This window comes from Pelodiscus sinensis, chromosome 6, assembly GCF_052426305.1.
Source record: "Pelodiscus sinensis isolate ZL-2025 chromosome 6, ASM5242630v1, whole genome shotgun sequence".
Taxonomy (NCBI): Eukaryota; Metazoa; Chordata; order Testudines; family Trionychidae; genus Pelodiscus; species Pelodiscus sinensis.
In genome coordinates, this window is record NC_143057.1 from 37,941,842 (window position 1) to 37,963,289 (window position 21,448).

A 21,448-nucleotide genomic window follows, 5' to 3' on the forward strand; every position below is an offset into this window, starting at 1 on the left:
AGGGTCTGGGATGGAGGTTGGGAGAAGGGAGCTTGGGGTAAAGGACTGGGGTGCGGAATCTAGGAGGAAGGTTGGGTGCAGGAGAAGGTTATGACCTGGGGCAGGAGATTGAAATGCAGGGTCTAGAAGGGGTATGGGTACAAAGGATTTGGTTTATGTGGGGTATGAGTGCAGAAGGGGTTGAGGGTGCCAGAGGCAGGCTCTGGCCAGGAGTCACTTACCTACGTGCCTCCCCAGACAGTAGCCCACCAGGTTCCTCAGCTAGGCTCCCTCACCCCATGTGCTTTGAAAGTTGCAGGGGGAGAGGGATACTTAGCACGCTTCCTGTCCTGCAAATAGGCAGCTCCCATTGGCTGGAAACTGCACAATGAGAGCTGCAAGATTATTCTGGAGCAGGGGCAGCACGTGAAGTGTTTCACCAGTTCCCCTTGGGACCCTGCAGGAGTCTAGGTTGGGAATGTTTGAGGGGCTCAGCAGGGGATTTGGGAGTATGATAGACACAAGGCACAAGATTGGGATGTATGGGGGTGCAGGAGTGTTACGGCAAGGGACTGGGAATGTGGGGGTGCAGGAGTTTAGAAATGTGGAGGTATGATGGGCTCAGGGTTGGTGTGGGGGATGCAGGAGCTGCACCCCCCCCAACAACCCTAAGCCCCTCATGCCCCCATATCTCCAGCCTCCTGCTCAAGAGATACTTATTAAACCTTGAGACTAAATTCAATCCCTGAAGTGTAAGAAACTGATACTAATCCTGTTTTGAGTATTATGCTCAATGTGATCTTACGGGTAGAGTCTCAGCAAACAGCTTCATAAGTCATCTATCTTTTAATGTATTTAATGCATTGCCAGAGTACAATCAATCTTACCTAAAGATAACGTTTTCTAAATCAAAGGGATACTCAACAATTCCAGTGGTAGGCACTCTTACTCTGAGAACATCTTGCTGAGTTGGCACAAATGAGGGCATGGCAATACGATCAATGTCAGTAAGGTAACTGCAAAATAAGATACACACAGCTATATTACTAACTAAATGTTTTGATGTATATTAATCCAAATATTAGTCAAAATATTTAAAGCAAATATTGAGCAGTAAGCATAATATACAGTATTCACAAAGCCAGTGGAAGAAATACGTACTTTACATAAGATTCAAATTGTGTAAGTACCTGCAAGGATATGCCTTGAATTTACAGATACCCACTTATTTAAAGTCATTTCTCAGGCATTCCCAACTTCCTCAAATAGTTGATGGATATAACAAATCAAAGTTAGATTTCTACCCCTGGTTAACAAAGTGTATGTACCATAACCCACCACAGTAACATAAAAGGATGCAAAATAATTATAAAACTTTTAAGATAAAGAATTTACAACTGAAACTTGCATGAGTGTTATAACTTTGCCCATCATCCAATGCCTCATATCCATTTATTAGATTCCTTGCAATGGGACTGACAATACTGTGTATTGTCTGAATATGTAATAATCATTCAAACATATGCCCAAAATATATTATGAAGAAATGAGCAACTTTACTTGTTTAAACAAAGCATCATCTATAATAACCAACGTGTCACCCACATTCTCTTCTGGAGAAAAAAAACAGGTGGCTCTTGTACATTTCAAAGGGAGAGGTGCAGTTGTGCCTCTGCCTCCCCTGCCCCATGTGGAGATGGTGCTGGGGGGAACCAGCTTTTAAGCCGGTCCCCCCACCTCCCCCACTTGCTGCCTCTCTATGATAAAGGCAGCAAGGAGCAGGGTGCAGCAACTAGTCGAGTGACTACTTGACTACCCACTGAGCATATGCTTATCGGGAAGTTGACTAGTTGCTTACATCCCTAATTTACACAACCTTGTATAAAAATATAATATAGTTAAAGTTATCTCTACACTGCAATTCGACATTTGCAACTGACTTGGGTTTGCAAGGCTCTGACTGTGGAACTGCACTATGAACGTTCCAGTTAAGGCTGCAGCCCAAGTTCTAAGACCCTCCCACACTGCAGGGTTGTAGAGCCCCAGGTTCCAACCCAACCTGGAACATCTATATCACAATTAAACAGCCCCGCAGTGTGAACCCCAGTCAGATAGCATGGGCCAACAGAGGGTTTCTAACTGCAGTGTAGATGTACTCTAAGACAGCAGCAGTGAATAAGTGGACTGCCAAATACTTTAATGGACCCGGATATATTTTTGTTTACTTACTTTCTCTGGAATATGTATCTTGATAAAAAATAAACTACCCCTGCCCTTAGGATTTTGTGTGTTTTCTAGGAGATGCCTACTGGTGTTTGATAGGAATTTACTTACTTCTCTTGATATTAGTGAAGTACCTAACTTTCTGTGCTTTGTTAAAGAAAAACAGGTGTCTAATCAAATGGACTGATTAGTCACAATTATATTTCTAAAGAAATCAGTAAGTGTTTACTGCCTTTCATGCAGTTAGTCTAGAAATCTAATTTTACCTCTAATTTCACAAGATTTAGTCTTTATATAATGTTCTTATGCTTAGATAAAGTAGTATGACATAAGGAAGTAAGACCATTCAAAAGAGCACTCCAGATACACAGCATTAATATCTGCAGCTTCTCTTTTCATCATTACACCACAATAGCAGATTGGCTAGAACCCAGTTCCAAACTACCAAAAAAAAAAAAAAAAAAAAATTATGCTCCTCCACTGAAAAGTCACCCCATGCTTACAAAAGAAGACTCTTATCTGCACTAGACAATTCACATTAAACCTACACCTCCTTCTGTCATACCCTCTGTCCTAAACAACTCAACTAAAAATGGGCACCAAAATCCAAACGGTTTTATGTTCATAAACAGAAACTCTTTAGTCTTCTAGAATAGATGTTTAGCACAGATTATGAATGTAACAACCACTTTCTCCTCCTTCAAGAAGCTATAACAAGTCACCAGATCACATCCGTGATCTCAAAACTATAATATAAACCACATTAGCCAAAGGAAGATTTACTTCACAGTGACGCTAGAGAACTTGCAAACACAGCTAATCTGTACATCAGACTTCATTCCCTAATTTATGTTATTTTAAAACTACTGTCACATAACTGTGAAATGCGCTGGCCATCCTGCTTGATGGGGATGTATTTTGTACAGCTGTTTTCAAGCTTTCTCCAAAGGGAAATTTAATCATGTACCAGCTATGCTGACCTCAGCATTAGGAGGGAGAATAACTGAATAATAATTTCAGGGAGCACAGAAAGAGAGGAAGACACTTGGAAACAAACATTTTATGCAGATTTTTTAAAATTTTAGCAGTAATCTCAGACTAATGTAAAAAGTGGGTACCGTTTTCTGGCTAATGGATATACAATGGAGTAGATAACATAAGCAGGGGAGTCCATCACTTTATGTTGCTATGGAAGATGCCAGGGTCAATATTGTGCTGGCACTGTATACCTACTATTTGGCAGAGTCCGAGAGCTGGTATTCTCTCCGTCTATCATAACATTCTTGGATTCCTGGGTCTGCCCAGAGCTGCTTGATTGCTTCCGCTTGTTTTCTTTCCAGTGATGTTACTTTGTCCACCTCTACTTCTCTGATCATCAGAGCATTTTCCTAATTAAATGGAAAAAAAAAACCTGTATGACTAAAGAGTGTGTCCTACAATGTAATTGGCATTAATGGTATGTCAAAAGCAAAACTTCAACAAGGAGCATGGTGGAAGGCAAACAGCAAAAAGATAAAATCATCTGAAAAAATAAACAGCTGTAAGGAATGCATCAGTAGAGAGTGCTTTGTCCACACCAACCAAAGAAATAAGTCACTTGAACATGGCCATTATCTGTAATTTAGCACTATTGTATCTTCGCTTCATGGAAGATTTTTGTGGTAAAGGAAAGTACTGTACATCAAAACGGCTGAAGCCAACATAAAAGATTGAAAATCTCAAACCTCATAACCTATATCCCTATAAACTTAATCCTAAATACTACATGTACTAACTTAGAAATTATTATGGGTGTTTTAATTTCAGTACAAACAAAGCTTTTCAAATGGAAATGATATATTCTTAAGTGTTTGGATGGAGCATGTTTCACTGAGATGGAGAGAAGAGATGACCAAAGACATACTCGCCTACTGCTGCCATTTTGCAGAGCATGATAAAGGAATATACTTGAATTATAAAAAAGAAAAATGTTTAGTGTTTGCCAAGTATTGTTATTTGTGGCTCCTCCTGAAATAGAACTGGCTTGCTGAGTGTGAATTGGCAATAGAAGAACTAGGAATACTTGGTTTGCTAAGATTTCTACCAATACACTATTAGCTAGATTTATACTGTTCATTATGATCTGTAATGTGGTAGTTGTTTTTTCTCTCCTAGGTATACTGTTTTAATGGGTTCAAAACCAAAATTGGGTAATTCTGTTTGAGGGACCAATGGAACATTTCAAGTATTTGAGGCACTAAATGCTTCTGACAGGATGTACAAAAATGGCTATAAAAGCCAAGTTTGCATTGTTTTTATGGTACTTTTTTATATGATATACATCTTTACAGAGCTTTAAAATGTAGTCTCTTAAGCAAACAGATTTTATTAATATCATGAGTATAACGGTCAGTGAACTAATGGGATGGTGCATTTTTGAAAGCATATGATGGGTATTATTTCCAAATGCAACAAGGTTATTGCTTATGCTTATTATTGAATTACAGCTAAATGTATTTAGTTTGACCTTTTATTTCAGGGGAAGTACCAATTATGAGATTTTAGCTTCTATTCCAAAATCAACTGCTCTGCTAAAATGGCCCTGGCGTAAGTATAATAACCACTTCTGTACCATAAATGCCTCCCACAGAACATAAGGGAAAGTTGTCCCACTGACATTTTTTCCAAAATGTTGTGCATGCTCATTAATACCCTGGAGAAAAGTCTCTTTTTAAACATAGGCAACAGAAATCTTTCTTGTCTCTCTCATACCACACTTCTAGCTAAGCGTGCATTGCTGCTGTCACTGTTTCAGGGTAATTGTACTTGTATTCCCTCTCACCCATGGTCCCTTGGGGCACCCATTAAAATTCAACTTTAAATTTCAACTTTAATCATTACCTCTCGAGTGGAAGCCCACATCTCTTTCCCTTCTGACTAGGGGGCTGCTTTAAGGGTAGGGATGTTAGATATCAGGTGACTGAATAGATGTGTAACCACATGCAATCTTAGCAGTTAATTGATTATTTGTTAGTTCCTGGGGTGGAGCCAGGAGCCATTGGCTGCCAGCCCCACTCCCAGGGAGCCCCCTGCCACCTGGTGCTGCTGCCGCCTCTCTATCAGAGGCAGCAGTGAAGAGTGGCAGGCAGGAGCTGGTCTGTGAAGGGAGTCAATTTAAAAACCAGCTCCCCCTGCGCTCTGATACATGGGCATCAGTGCAGGGGTGGCAGCAGACCCAATCTGTGGAGGGAGTCCAAGCTTCCCGTGGACAGAGGCTGCTGTGGGGGAAGGGACAAAGGCATGGAAGGCTGCTCTATGGGAGCCTCCCCTGCCGGCTCTATTAGAGGCAGCAGCACGGAGAGGGGTGCAGGTGGCACTGCAGAGCCAGTGCTCTTCCCCCTTGCTGCCTCTGATACAGAGGCAGCCATGGGGGGGGGAAAGAGGAGGGGCATGCAAGTAGTTCACAAGGTTAACCAATAAACCTAGGCCTATTGGTTAATCATACAGTCCAGTGGTTCCCAGCTGCTGGTCCACGGACCAGTCCTGGGCCATGAACTGCTGGCTGCCAGGCTGCAGCATATGGGCAGGCCATGTCCATGCCTTGATGATGGGCTTGGTGAGACTCTGGAGCAAAGCTCAGTCTGCCCAGAACATCTGCCCCCCCCCCCCCCACCCTGGGATTGTCTCTTCTCCCAGCACTGCCTTGGATTCTCTGCATGATGCTGCCTTTAGGTGGAGGACGCTGCCAAAGCCCAAGGGTGAGAAGGCCCGCAGTGCAGTGAATTGCTCACTAGGACCCAGCAGCAGTGGGCAGGGGCTCTGGGAGCCAGGGCTGGGCTCAGGCTCTGCAGCAGGAAGTGACTTGCAGTCACTGCTCACAGCGATTCTGGGGCCTGGGCTGCAGCATGGGGTGGGGAGAAGAGAAGGTATATGTGAGATAGGGGCAGGAGGGGGATGCAGGAGGTGCTGAAGGGAGGTTGGTGGGAGGCAGATGGGAGCAAGGGTGCAATGGAAGGAAACTTGGGGGGGTCACAGGGAGGGAAAAGGGGATATGAGATGGGGAGGCTGGAGGGAGAATGGGAGCAAGAGCAGTCCGGCTGGGGAAAGGAGACAAAGCAAGGGTTCTACAGAAGGAGATGGGGGAGATACAATAGCAGTTCTCCCAACCCATGGGTCAGGAAGGGAGCAAGACAGAGGTAACTGATGATAGCACTTGGAGTAGGGGTGGGCAATAATTTTTGCCCAGGGGCCACCCCAGAAGGAGCAGGGCCTAAACGGGAAGGGGTAGGGCCAGGATGCTTCTGGCCACCAACCATGTAGACCATGATTGGTCTGAGGTGGGGAAGCCTCTTTGACTCCCTCCCCTTCCCACCCTGATGCCCTGGAAGAAGCTTGGCATGCTCCACCACCCCCAGGCCAATTAGGACCTGGGGGCAGGAGAACACAGGCAGCCTCCTCCCACCCTGTGAGGAACACGTGGCACTTTGAAGTGTCGTGAGCTCCTTGCAGAGCCAGAGCAGAGAGAATGAAGCTTCATGTAGCTCCCCCACCCCCAGGTCCTAATTGGCCTGGGGGTGGGAGAGCAGCAGGGCCTCTGCAGGCTGTATCAACCTGCTGACTTGAGGGCTCCTGTGCCCCCAACAAAACTACAGTTGCTAAATAGGGTGCCCTACATGCCCCCTGCTCTATGGGTGCTCCTCACTCTGCTGGCAGCAGTTGCCCCAGGGGAGGGGCTGCCCTAGCCAGCAGCCAGAAGAGAATTCTCTCTTTGGATTTTGTTGAGTGTTGTAGAGATCTGTAAACTCTGATCTGTTGTGACATGTATTGGGTGCGTACAGATGCATTGTAAAATAACATGGGAGCTTTTAAAATTAATTACCATAATGAACATGCAAATACAATGTTACCAGTCACCAACAGTTTGTGAATGGGTTAGTCTGTCCGTGGTATAAAAAAGGTTGGGAACCACTGGTATAGTAAAATACTCGTTGATGTCTCTATTTATGGATGCACAGCTTCCCTACCTTACACTGCAGCGTCTCTGCAGAGATCAGCACCTGTCTTTTGTTTTCTCACTTTGAGAACTATGGACGGAGTGTTATTGGAAATTGTATATTACTGAAAAGCTTGTGCTAAGCAAGTATATTTACTTTTAAGGTAAAAACAGGACTCCAACAGACCTAAGTCTGCAAGCATTGAGACTTTCTTTGGACAGAAGATCCTTTCCCTTTGCTAGTTCAGAAAAAAGCCCCCACAGCCTTTTATGCTAAAAGTCCTCTCTTGGCTTTTAATCTCTGAAACCTCACACTGAACCATATGGATGTCTGTTACCTCTCTGGGGGTCTAACTGACAAGGATAAAAATATATCAAACAATTATAATGTAACTTTACTAATGTTGACCAGTCCTCAAGCAGCTCCCAGTGGCTACAATTTGCTGTTCCTGGCCCACATCACTTCCCACAGCTCCCATTGGCTAGGAACAGTGAACTGTAGCCACTGGGAGGTGTAGAGCATTGGGTACTTAATATACATATTAGGGATGTAACAATTCAAAAAAATTAACCCTGTAACTGAGAGAATTTCTATCAGTGACATGGCTAACTACAGCTCTAGGTCCAGCAGCGTGGCCGGAGCTCTTTGTAGCCCTATAAAGAGTGTAACTGGTGCCATTAGCCAATAAGCAGAGGCTTACCAGTTGCACTCTTAATCCTAATAAATACATGGAATATTTAAATATACATTTTATTTAGACATATACTTCAGTGAATACTGTGGAAGCTTCTGAATTTTCAAGACAGAAGACCATTCATAGGCCTACATGTTGGAGCCCTTTAAAATCTCAAGGATATAAATTAAAGTGTTCAGCCCTTTCGTAAATAATAATGAAATTAGAAAAATGTGTTTGTCATAGATTGACAGAGTACTCAAAATCCTTAGGCAAAACATGGTATAGTAAAACTCCAATAGTCCGGCACCCAATTGTCCGGCACTCCCGATAGTCCAGCATCAAAATGGCAAGCACTCCCAGCCATTGCCGTTGAAAAGCCGGCCGCTCAGTGCATATGTTAGCTGTACCTGGACCCAAGCATAAGGCTGGGGAGGAGTGGGATCAGGTTACAGCATGGAGAAGAGTGTTTTGCTCCAGCAAAAGCGGAAGGGAAGGGGAGGATTGGGTCCCGGCTAGCTGTTTGAAAAGCCATGCGGCTGTACTGGGATCTCCTGATACTCCGGCATATCAGATAAACCAGCACCACCTAGGTCCCAAAGGTGCCGGATTATTGGAAGTCTACTGTATGTGTGTGTGTTTGTTCCAGCTCTGTTATGGTCACAGATGTTTTTTAAAAAACTTTAAAAAAAAATTAAGTAGTAATTAGTATAAGTTCCACTTTTGCCATATTTTGAGAGTCTAAGTGTGATGTAAGTAAAGCACAGGCCCAGAAATGTTACCCATAGATTCTTATTACAAAGCTCTTGTTGGAGAATGTGTTTATTCAAAATTTCAAATGATTCAAGCAAATTTTCATACTTTTAAGAGCTATTATTATTTTCTAGAAATCAATTTAAAAAAAATCAGTTTCCTCTCACTAGGGATGTTAAATATCAGTTAATTGAATAGTCGAGTAACCTCATGAATTCTTATTAGTTAGTTGTCTATGCTATAGTCCCTGGGGGCATGGACAGCAGCAGTGTGGCGTGCCAAGCGGGGACTAGTCTTTGAGGGGAGCCAGTTTAAAAAAAACAGCTCCTTTTGCTGCCCTGCGCTGTTGCCTTTGATAAAGAGGCAGCTGTATGGGGTGGGTGGTCTGAGCTCACAGACCAAGCATGAACCAGAATGAGCCAGGGTGCCTGGCTGCCCAACTCCTAATACATTTTAAATGCAGAGCCACAGTGGGGATAGGTCCTAGAACCGGCATGAGCCAAAACTGAGCCAGGCTGCTGTCCAGCCTGCTGAAAAAATGTACTGGTTGTGGGAGAGGGAAATGCGTGTAGTTATAGCATTAACCAATAAGCTTTTCCTTATCGGTTAATTGACTAGACTATTACATCCCTGCCTCTCACCAATCTGATGTACATTTTTATTTAAGTGCAGCATGAGATTTCCCATACACAGAGGCTACGTCTAAACTGGCATGATTTTCCACAAATGCTTTTAACAGAAAAGTTTTTCCATTAAAAGCATTTGCGGAAAAGAGCGTCTAGATTAGCACGGACACTTTTCCGCAAAAAGTCCTTTTGCGCAAAAGCACCCGTGCTAATCTAGACGCTCTTTTCCGCAAAGGACTTTTTCCGGAAAAGCGTCCGTGCCATTCTAGACACGGTTTTGCGCAAGAAAGCCCTGATCGCCATTTTCGCCATCGGGGCTTTTTTGCGCAAAACAGTTTTTAGCTGTCTACACTGGCCCTCTTGCACAAATACATTTGCGCAAGAGGGCTTTTTCCTGAATGGGAGCATTTTGCGGAAGAACACTGACAATCTTACATTAGATCGTCAGTGTTCTTGCGCAAATTCAAGCAGCCAGTGTAGACAGCTGGCAAGTTTTTCCGCAAAAGCAACTGCTTTTGCGGAAAAACTTGCCAGTCTAGACGCAGCCAGATAGTACAGTTTGAATGACATGGCAGAAATGTATGGGGCGCGGGGGGTTTCTACCCTGAAAACTCTCTCCATTCCATACCTGTATTTAATTCATAATATTTTATTCTAAAAGTTATTTTCAGAAAAAAGTATATATTTTCTGAAATCCACAAAATAGCCCAATACCTTTTATAAAGAAAACTGAAAAAAGTAGTATTTTGATGATTTTCCACATCAGACAGACAGATTTGGAATTACCTTTTGTTACAGGTAATCTGTTCCTAAAAGCGTTGGTATCAAATGTAAACTCTGATTTTACTAAAATATTCTTTATTTTTCAAAAGTAAAGGATATATGTTCTTGCAGATATTGCAGAATACCTTTTCTAATTAAAGATACCTTACACTATAAAAAGCTTGGGTATCATTTCTTCCAGGCCCTTCACAGGAAGGTTGACGATAAAATAATGATGGCACTAGCAAGGTGTCAAACACAATAAAATATTTAGCCAGACAGGCAGTGTGTCAGCCTCCCTAAAATGATATTTCTATTCATTATTTATGTCATTCCCATCCACAGCTTGGACTCATACACTGTTCCACTTATATTTTAGGTATCGGTAATGGAAAGAAATAGGTGCCAGGACCCACACACTACATCATAAGCTCCACACCAATCTTGGTGTACAATTATTTTTGCAAAAGGATTCCACACACTACCAATAAATCTGCTGTCAGGCAAAATTTCACAATTTTCTAAAGCCTCTAACAGACATCTAAGATTTCAACTTCCTTAACTGGAAAGCGGAGTTATTCTTGTAATTTCAACAATTTTGGGTGCTAAAAAATTGAATGTATTGTAATTTAAGTGGTGTTTTTAATACTTTCAATATTATTGTAGAATTGTTTCTCACAAAAACATTTTATAGACAGTTGACGAATTTTAATAATTCTGAAAAAAATTCAAAACAATTGTAAATTAACTTTAAAATCTACAAAAAGGAAACACTGTTTCTCTTGTTTTTTAGACTGCTCTGAAATGGAGCCAATCTTATGAAAAAATTGAGATGGCCAGAAACTACCCCCCACCAATCCCCAATGGGGAGTTTGCTACTTATGGGTATGGTCAAGGTGGAATATTACATGAAGTGGTAGCAACTGCGAAACAAATGGAGCTCCAGATACTCAGACCGCGAGTCAACTTTGCTATCATAATGTTAAACATTCACACAATACATGTTAAGAAAAGAGCATCTGTATATCTGGGTATAGTGCTTTCATTATCCACAGAGCTTGGTTTCAACAATTATCTACCCGAATTTTGGTGAATTTAGACAAGTCAGATTACTATTTCACATCGGAAGTAGGATAACCTGGTCTATTTTGTTCTTTGGTGAAGGAAAGATGGAGATCAGCCTTATAATAGTCTCCAAAAACTTAATACTGAGAGACAGTTGATTGATTCACTATTATTCCGTGGCATTTTTCCCTCTTCCTTCCTTCCTCAGTAAAACTGTTTGGGCTACGTCCACATTGGCATGAATTTGCGCAACTGCTCTTTAATGCAAGAGTTCTTGCATTAAAGTAGTTGCGCAAGAGAGCGTCTATATTGGCGGGACACTCTTGCACAAAAGCAGGAGCCTGGAACCATTCTGGAGAGGGCAAAAGGGCACCAGCCTTTTCCGAGGGCAGGTGCTGGAGCTCCTTTGATTCACATGCTTAAAGGGATCTCCCCAGACAGCCGTTTCTCTTCTGCTGCGAGCTTTAGGACCTCTTGCTGTAGCAGTTCTACTCGTGGTTGCCTCTTGCTGTAGCAGTTCTACTCATGGTTGCCCTCTATCACACCACAGCTTGTGCCTTAGTGCCATTCGCTGATTTTTGGACCTCAGCTCTCTTTTTGTGCCATGAAGCCAGGGATGTTCTTGTGCCTGCTCTGGCCCCTTCCGGCCATTTTGGAGTGCCTACAGCTGCTGCTCCAGGCTGCTGCACTGCTCCTCCAGGACCTCGAGGTGCAGGTCTCTCTGGACTCCCTCACCAGGGAGGCCATGGCATCCCTGTGGCATCCCCAGCCCACCGTGGAGAGGCCCTTGTGGAGACTGGACACCAGTACTGACTGGTGGGACCGGCTGGTCCTGGGGTAATGGGATGACCAGCAATGGCTCTGGAACTTTCGGATGCGAAAGCAGACGTTTCTGGAGCTAGGTGCCTGGCTCGCCCCTGCGCACCAGAGAAACACCTCCCGGGCTGCTGGCACCCAACCCTGTGGACAAGAGGGTCGCCATTGCACTCTGGAAAGCTGGCCACTCTGGACAGCTACCAATCAGTGGCAAACCAGTTCAGGGTGGACAGATCGACCATCAGTGCCATCGTCATGCAGGTAAGTCCTGGGGGGGAGGCAGGAGAGGGTGCTGTGCTCCATGGCCAGAGGCAGGCAAGACTCCAGACTGGGGCAATGGGGTTTGGGCCATCCCTCCCTTGCACAGACCTGCTGGGGCCCTGGTGTGTGTAAGGGCATCACGGGGGGGTGGGAAGCCCCCAAGGGAGCACGCACTCACCCTGCCTTATGTGATGCGTTCTCCTCTGCTTCTGTGCACCCTTCTGCAGGTCATCCATGCCATCAACGACGTCCTGCTCCAGCGAGTCATCCGCCTGCCGGATGTGGAGGCTACGGTGGCTGGCTTCGCTGCCCTGGGGTTCCCCAACTGTAGGGGAGCCCTGGATGCAACCCACAGCCCCGTCCGTGCCCCGGAGAATCGAGCGGCCCATTTTATCAACCAAAAAGGATATTTCTCCATCGTACTCCAGGCCCTTGTGGACCACCGTGGCCGCTTCCTGGACACACAACGCCTGCATTCTACACAACTCCAGCTTGTTTGACAGGCCGGAGGTGGGCACTTTCTTCCCCCACCAGGAATTTACTGTTGGGGACATGCCCACGCCCACGTGTGTTGTGGGGGACACAGCCTACCCCCTGCTGCCCTAGCTAATGCGGCCCTACATGGGGCAGACAGACCACAACTGGGCATGGTTCAACGACCGCCTCAACCGGGCCCGCAACCAGGTTGAGTGCGCCTTCGGCCATCTGAAAGTCTGATTTTGCTGTTTGCTCACCCATCTGGAGATGGGTGAGTGAGCGGAATGTCAGCGAGGTAGTGGCCGCATGCTCCAAAACGTGGAACGGAAGGGGGAGGCCTTCCTCCCGGCATGGATAGCAGGTGAGGGCCAGGCCTTTCAACAGCCCTGCACAGGTGCCATCCACCAGGTGCACCATGATAGGGTGCACTTCCGGGAGGCCCTGACAGAGATGTTCTCCCAGGCCCCACAGTAGGGTCACCTCTGTCTCTCTTGACAGCTCCCTCCCATCTCCAACCCTCTTCCCCTCCCCTTAACTCCCAATAAACAACCAACACGGGTATTTTTTGGAAAACAACGTTTTGAACTTTTTATTTACAATGGATGGGGGGATGTAGGGTGGAAGGGGGGGGAGGAGGCTCTGAACTGGGAAGGGTGGCCCCTGCGACTGCCTCTGCGAGGGCAGATCTGGACATGGGGGTCAGGCCGCATCAAGGGAGGAGGGGGCACAGGCATTGCTATGGGAGGGATGGCGGGTGTATGGGGCAATGCTATGCACTGCATGGCCAATATGTATGGTGATGGCATCTGCCATGCGGACACACGGGGCCTGGAAGGGGCCTTCAGGCCTGCTGGTGCCACTCCAGGTCCGCCTCCACCCGGCGTGTGATTGCCATCTCCACAGGTTCGACAGCCTGCACATGCAGCTGAAGCAGTTGGTTCTGCTGCCAGACCCACTGGCTTGGTGCTTGGGCCGTTGGGGGTGCTGTCACTGCCGCAGGGCTGGAGGGTCCCCCGCTTCTGCTTGGTCCTGCTATAGGGAACAGAAGAAAGGATGGGTCAGTCAGGCAGCCCGGCCACTGTCCCCACACCCTCTACCCCTGAGGCTAGGTGACACCACAGTAGTGTGGCTGGGCCCACTTGGTCCCGTCCCCCCCACTCGGTTCTCCCTCTGCCCCCCCATGTTGTATGTTTGCATACAGGACAGCCCTGGAGTAGGGTCCTCCTCCATGTATTGTAATCACCGGTCTGTGTCCTGGCCCGTTGGGGGGTGGGAGGGCGCATGTGTTGTGTTAACCTGTGGAACTCCCTGCTGGTGGAGGCTTTGGGCTAATCAATGGTGTTTGACAGGGAGCAAGATGAATCCCCACACAGTGCCTGGGAGCACATCTGGCAGACATGGTCTGGGCTCTCAGATCCCCATCACGTGGGATATCTCCTGGGTGGAACCAGGAGAGTGACTGGGGAGCAAAACTCCTTGCAGCAAAACTCAGGTGGCCCTAGGGCTGTCCCAAGCGCTTCTCCCCTCCCCCTCCCGCTAGCCCTTACACACATAGCCCAAGAACATGTGTGGCCGCAGTGGGGACTTTCCTCGGGGGCGGGGGGGGCATCCAAGGCACCGGGAGCAGGCGAGGGGCTCAGTGGGGGCCACGCTCACAGGCTGTGATGGTGCGTTTTTCCCAGGAGCAGCTGGCTGTGCCTCCCAACCAGGCATGGGACAGTGTGCCATTCTGTGTGCTGCACCATTGTGGAGCTGTGGGCTCTGGCCTGAGCCCCTGGGGCCCTGGCTGGTTCCAGCTGGCATCCACCCTTCCCCCCTGGTCCAGATGTGAGTGAGCAGCACAGTCCCAGGCATGCCCTGAAGCTGCTTGCCACAGCCACGTGCCGCTTGGTCACCAGGCTGCATGTGGTTGCACATACTGCATACTGCTAATGCTACACAGTGTGCAGCTCACTCTGCCTAAGTGACGCCCCTCCCCGCCCCGCCCTTGTGAGTACAAAGTGTAACACTCACCAGTGGATTCTTCCCTAGCCTCTGAGGATGCACAGGAGACATCGGGGTTGCTGGAGGGTCCCGCTGCTCCCCTGGTGGTCCTTGTCATCCAACCCACAGGGCAGCTGTTCTTCCTCCCCCGCCTCATTGGGCCTGGTGACGGGGGGGGGGGGGGGGGCACCTACTGGTGTTCACGGGAACCGAGGGTCCCTGGGGTGGTGCCTGGCCCAGGATGCTGTGGAGCTGCTAGTAGTGGGGGCAGGTGTCAGCTCCTGCTCCCTAGCCCTCGCTGGCCCAGACATAGCCCAGGCACAGCTCTTTGACCTTAGCCCGGACCTGCTCAAGGGTCCGGGCTGGATGACCCTGGTCAGAGCGCGCCTGGGCCATGAAGCGGAAGATGTCTGCAATGTGCCAACGGGAGCAGGTGTCATGGAGGGCCTCCTCGTCGGCCCACAGGTCCAGGAGGGCCTCGATCTCCCCTGGGGATCAGGACAGGGTGCGCCACTTCATGCCCCTTGGGGCCTCCTAAGCTGGGGGTGCAGGTTGTTCCCCGCCCCCCCCCCCCCCCCCCCCCCCCGGAGTGGCCATCCTGGTGGTCTGGTGGCTGTTCGGGGAGGGAGGAGAGCCACGCAGCAGAGCTGGGTGGGCAGAAGGGCTTCTGTCTTGTGGCCTCTGCAGGCTGCGCCTGCCTATAAGGAGTCTTGGGTTACCAGGAAGTCCGGAGTTGCCTGCGTGTACGGAGCATCCAAGCGGCCACTAGGGCTTTTTTCCATTAGGACGGCTCTTGCGAAAAATCTCTTGGCTGCCTGTCTACACTGGCCTCTTGCGCAAGAACAGTTGTGCAAGAGGGCTTCTTCCTGAGAGGGAGCATCAGAGTTCTTGCGCAAGAAGCCCTGATTTCTTACATTACAACATCAGTGTTCTTGCACAAGAACTCGCAGCCAATGTAGTCAGGCAGCTGCTTTTGCGCAAAATCATGCCAATGTAGACGTCGCCTAGCTGTCCTGAAAGCATTACTGCCTAGAAAGGGGTATTTGCAGTTTAGGAAAAAAACCAACAAGCCAATTAATCCAAATGAGAAGGGAGGAATTACATCACACTCAGGTGCCAATGCAATGTACACATTTCCATGAGGCTTTGCCACTAAAAGGCTTCACTTGCTCCTGGGTAAAGAGAGAGAGAGAGCTGCCAAGGTGGCAAACAGCACTTCTGTGCTTATCTCTGATCCGTCCCACGGGGGGTATAGCCCTAACCAGGCAGGCTGAGCCGCAGGCCTTTCCCCCAGCAACTCAACAGCACAAATGGAAGGGTGAGCTGACCACGCAGTACAGCCTTTTGAACACGAGTCCCCGCCCCCTGCCAGCTGGCTAGGTGGGGCTCAGCACCAGCTGTGAGGGTTCAAAGCTGAAAGTGGCTCACACCTGAGTAACAGAGGCTGCCACAGTATCCGGAGCTAAAGGACAGGAGTAAGTGGAGCTGCGTTGCTGGGGCTAGAGGACTCTAGCCCTGCCCTAGGAGAGTGAGGCCGCATGCCTGGGACACAACTGTAGGTACATTTAAAACCTACTAAAAGACCCCTTTAAAACAAAGACCATGATTAGGAAATATTTAATTATCCAAGTAATTTAAAAAAAATCCAAGCTGAGGATGATTGTATAAAATGGAAAGAAAAAAAAGGTAAGACATGACACTTAAGTAATGGGATCTTAAATAGGAAATCCATGATTTTCTAATGGAATCTTCTTACCTTGTTTTGCTCAGATGTGTACTGTATGTTTAGAGTGTTCATTGCCTTGATCAGAGATTGTATAGCTGTAAATATGTTTTGATAAACCAGTTTTGAGAAGCCTTTTCTATCTTCATCTGTGAAACCTGACCCATGAATAATCCTCATCTGTTTAATAAAGGTAGTCTTTCCACTTTCTCCTGTGCCTGCAATGAAAAGACCATTTAAACAGTGTCAGGGAGGACAGAGGCACCCACTCATGAGTCCCAGGTAATGCCTCAGGGCTGGGGAGCCAGCCCCACTTATCAGGAACACACATTTGTGCTCCCATCCCATCCCTGCTTGCTGGAGGCAGCCACTAAGGAGGCAGAAAGGCTGCTGCTTCAGACACTTTTTTGGGGAGGAGGGGGCAGAGGAGAAGGGCAGGAAGGCAGCTGCTTCCTCCCCTCCCTCAGGGTCTGTTTGTATTGAAAAGAAAACAACTTGTACTTAACAGTATGCTGAAATAGAGTCTGAGGATAATGGAACTCAAAGGGAATATAGGTTCATCCCTGCTACTCTGGCTTAGAAAGAGGCTTGGCGTAATTTGTCTCTTCATAATTTTCACAATAGTGGGAAATTATGGGGAACAGGGAAAAGGCCAGATAATTGTTTTTAATGACAGCTGAATCTCAACTTCTAAATCATCTTGGTACCAACATGTCAAGACATTATACAGAATAAATATTCTAAAGCCCGGTTCATAATCACTACATTTTACACTTTATATTTTCTTATTGATTAGTTCAGTTTTTGAAACAATAAAATTAAATCAATCCTGTGTCAATTTTTAAAGTAAATTTCTGAAAACTTTTAAAGATTATTAGTGCACACAAGTTTAAGTGGATTAGATGCAACACTGCACTCAGATATGGTCCTCTCAATCTCAATACAAGAACTAGGTTTGTCACCAATGCACCATGCCAATAAAGAATAATTAAAAACATTTCACAAAAGTTAAACATTTTTGAGAGAGCCAGAACCAAACTCTTGTAATGAGGCCTGGAAGAATTCAATTTTATATACAGTATCAATGTTACATTTTTTATCTATTTACATCTATTTACTTTAAGGATATTTACTTAGTTTGGTAAACTCTAGTTACAAGTGTTCAATATTTTTTGTTATTTTGCTTATTTGTAAATATGATCAGTATGTACACAACGCATCAAGAACCAACAACTAGATATTTATTCATCCAATTTCTACTGAATATTTAGCAGTTCACTTGATTTGCAGCAAGTGAAAAACAAGTGTATTACACAAACAGAACCAAAAGGAGTGAGAAGACCTTGTTCAGCAAGTTTAAACAAGAAAAGTTTCTGCAATTAATGCTTTTAAAATAAATATATGTATATTTTAGCTTAAGAAGTACCAAAACACAAACAATAAGAAAGGAATCCAGTTATCTACAGGATGTCAAAATTAACCATTTGGCAGGTTAGCACTAAAGAAAGTTCATCTTCTAACCTAGGTTTAAGGTTTAGCCAGTATTAAGGTTGTTAAAGTGTGGTTATTAATTATACAAATAGTAGCTAGAACTGCTCTGCAGAGCCGCAGCGGGGGTACAGAAGCCACCCTGCAGCTCAATGTATAAGGCCACAATGATCTGTGCAAGCCAGGACCCACCAGTCCCAGGTCACGCTGAGTCCAGCGGTCGCTGTCCATGGCCAGCTTCCCACTGGGACCCTCTACAGACAGCCCCTCTCTGATGGAGGCAGTGGGCGGGGGAAGCAACTAGTCGAATCACTACTCAACTAGTCACTTAGATCCCTAGCCAATATAAGCAGAAGTTTCCCCTGCCACAGTCTATTGTGCAGTAAGAGAATATTATACTAAGCTGTATGAGGATTTACCTCCTCAGGGAGTTTTATATTTTCAGGCTCACAAAATTATTAATATCTAGATTTCTGTTACTTGAGGATACATTTTAAAAAACTGCTTATTATCACAACATCCTGATACTTAGCCTGCCGTGACTTCAGTGATATCAGAGTGTTACGTTTATCTGGCAGGAAACCATCAGCATTCTACAAACCAGGCTATACTTAAGGAACTAAAACAAGATCCTACATTACAATGAAGAAAAGTTTAGTGAAACCACAAGGAGATAGCTGTGCTTCAAGGAAAACAGGAAAGCAAATTATTAAAGAGAAATCTCTAACTATGGAGCATGGTATCCTAATGGATCCTAGCTTTAACAGTGAACGACAAAACAGCAAAGCTTTTGTTCTTTGTTTTAACTGAAAGTCAGCTAAATAAAGAGATGATTGCCCTTGTTTTGAGAAGATCTTTAGAGCAATATAATTAGAAAGCTATGCTTTGCACTTTTGTGCAAAATAATTTGCATGCCAAATAATTTAAATTTTTGTTTCAATAAAACCAGGAGACCTTTTAGCTCTCAAGCAAAATTCTCTCTCTCTGAAATTTGTATTTGTTTTTTAAATAAAAAAGTAATCTAACAGCTAGTCAACTGCTGGTTGCCCTAGACTTCATGAGCAAGCCTTCCATGAACCCAGCTGGTATTTCTGTGTTTTCAGCCCATGGGGATTTTCAGCTACCAGCTTTTTTTCCCCCAATTCTTTTCCTCTTTAGAGCAAACCCAGAATGGTTAAGCATCACCAAGATATTATCCGGAGCTCATCTCTATTGAAACACATTTCTCTAAGCAGCCCTGCTCTATTTCACATCAATTTTAACACAAAAGAATAAAGCTGTTAGCCCTGGTACACTGGCCCAGTTCCATTACAGGTAAATGCATTTAACACACTCAAAGTTTATATGTAATTTCAGTTCAGTCTTTACTTCCTGTCTTGAACTGCAGTCCAGCATTATTAGCTTAATTTTTTTTCATTAAACACATTTGAGATTTTTTTTTAAAGTCAAACTCATTGAGAACTCACCTTCCAAATTCAATCCTCATACAGGGGATCAAAGGGTTCTGTGCCCACGTACACAAATCAAGTACAGTAAAACTCCGATGGTCTGGCATCTGACGGTCCGGCATTCCTGATGGTCCGGCACCATCAGGAACCCGGAAGTGCTCTGGGAAGCCGGACCATTGGGGCTGCTCTGCTCCCAGCTTCTCCTATTCAGCCGCTGCTAAAACTGACCAGCGGCTGAATGGGGGAAGCCGGAGGCAGAGCAGCTGGGGCGCTGCCGGATAGGTCCCCTAGCGCTGCCCCTCGGGGCTGCGGGACCAAGCGGGCAGCACCCCAGGTATCCCCGATTCAGCCGCTGCTGAAACCGACCAGCAGCTGACTACAGGAAGCCCGAGGCAGAACTGCTCTGCCTTGGGCTTGCTGGAATCAGCCGCTGATCAGTTTCAGCAGCAACTGACTTGGGGACACCTGAGGTAGAGCAGCTGGGGTGCTGCCAGGTTGGTCCCCGCAGCGCTGAGGTGCGGCGCTGCGGGGACCAACCCAGCAGCGCCCCAGCTGCTCTGTCCCAGGCGTCCAGATTCAGCCGCTGTTGAAACTGACCAGCAGCGGCTGAATCGGAGACGCCTGGGGCAGAGCAGCTGGAGTGCTGCCGGGTTGGTCCGGTAGCACTGACCCTCGGCGGGCGGGACCAACCCGGCAGCACCCCAGCTGCTCTTGGGGACGCCTGGGGCAGAGCAGCTGGAGTGCTGCCAGGTTGGTCCCCCAGCGCCGCTCCCCGGTGCTACTGGACCAACCTGGCAGCTCCCCAGATGCTCTGCCCCAGGTGTCCCCAAGTCAGAAGCTGCTGATACTGATCAGCGGTTGACTCCAGGAAGCCCGAGGCAGAGCTGCTCTGCCCCGGGTTTCCTGGAGTCAGCGGTTGGTCCGTTTCAGCAGCGGCTGACTTGGGGACACCTGGGGCAGAGCAGCTGGGGAGCTGCCGGGTTGGTCCAATAGCGCCAAGGAGCGGCACTGCGGGACCACCCGGCAGCACTCCAGCTGCTCTGCCCCAGGCGTCTCCGATTCAGCCGCTGCTGGTCAGTTTCAGCAGCGGCTGAATCAGGGACGCCTGGGCCAGAGCCGGACTATCGGAAGGGGGGGCTACGAGGCCCCTCATAGCCCGCCCTTCTGATAGACCGGCACATCTGATAATCTGGCACCCCTTGGGTCCCAAAGGTGCCGGATTATCGGAAGTTTACTGTACTGAGTCCCTAAAGGTTGGGAATGATACCGGTATAAATTGAAACAACAGGAGCTTACATTATTTTCAACCCTCTCATTAGCTCTTTGCTTTGACATTGCTTCTTTCCATCCTCGTTTGTCTGGTAACTACAAAGGAAGGCCCTCATTTTGTAGCCGTTCAGGTGACCATTAAAACAAAATTGGGCACTGGATAATATTACAGCCCCTGAAGCACAAGGGAGAGGCAAGGTCTGTGGGAGGCAAATCCTGCTAGAATCTCCAATCTGAAGATTTTGAGAAGTCATATCTGAGACAGAAGGTCACAATACTGCCAACCCCAAAAGTTATACATCAGGGCCACAAAATAATGAGATTGAGATTATGTAAAAATAATAGATTAGGTGTTCTTTTTATGGGCCTTCTACTTTTTGAGCCTTTGGAGGCCATGGGGGGTTACATACTGAATTTTGTATGATCACAAGGCTAGAAACATGCAGTAAACTTCCGATAATCCGGCACCTTTGGGACCCAGGGGGTGCTGGATTATTGGATATGCCAGAGTATCAGGAGGTCCTCTGGAAGGGGGTCTGTGAGGGGTCTGCGGGAAGGGGGGGGTTGGCGGGGAACAGCGCCGTATGGTACGAACCCTCCGCCATCTTGCAGGGAGGCGGGGGAAGCCCTGCGCAGCCACCAGCAACAGGCCAGCTGGGGCTGCAAGCGACAGCAGCGACTTAGGGAAGCAGCGGAGCAGATCAGCTGGGGTGCTGCCAGGTTTGTCCCGCAGTGCCACCCCTCACCTGAGCCACACTGCGGGACCAACTGGACAGCACCCCAGCTGCTCTGCCCCCAGCTTCCCCAAGTCCGCCACTGGTCAGTTTCAGCAGCAGCGGACTTGGGGAAGCGGTGTGGAGCAGCTCCAATGGTCCAGCTGGCCAGAGCACTTGCGGTTTCCAGTTGGTGCCGGACTATCGGGAGTGCCA

The 21,448-nt window shown here is 47.0% G+C and overlaps 2 protein-coding genes across 3 annotated transcripts in view; one reads left to right on the top strand and one right to left on the bottom strand.

The window, feature by feature from the left end:
- The window catches only part of VPS13A (vacuolar protein sorting 13 homolog A), a 291,281-nt gene extending 280,276 nt beyond the window's left edge, over positions 1–11,005 (top strand). Inside the window, exons 73-74 of one of the 2 annotated variants that reach the window (XR_012904698.2) lie at positions 4,721–4,788; positions 10,783–11,005. The gene's annotated coding sequence lies outside the window, so the exon portion shown is untranslated. Of the gene's footprint in view, positions 1–4,720 lie in introns of both variants that reach the window. The other variant, XR_012904696.2, reaches the window with a different exon arrangement.
- Positions 1–21,448, bottom strand: part of LOC102454716 (guanine nucleotide-binding protein subunit alpha-14) — a 60,659-nt gene that overhangs the window by 7,017 nt on the left and 32,194 nt on the right. Inside the window, exons 2-4 of the mRNA XM_006122477.5 lie at positions 16,348–16,532; positions 3,436–3,590; positions 867–995 (exon numbers count right to left, since the gene is read on the bottom strand). Coding sequence (XP_006122539.1) covers positions 867–995; positions 3,436–3,590; positions 16,348–16,532 — 469 coding nt within the window. The remainder of the gene's footprint in view (positions 1–866; positions 996–3,435; positions 3,591–16,347; positions 16,533–21,448) is intronic.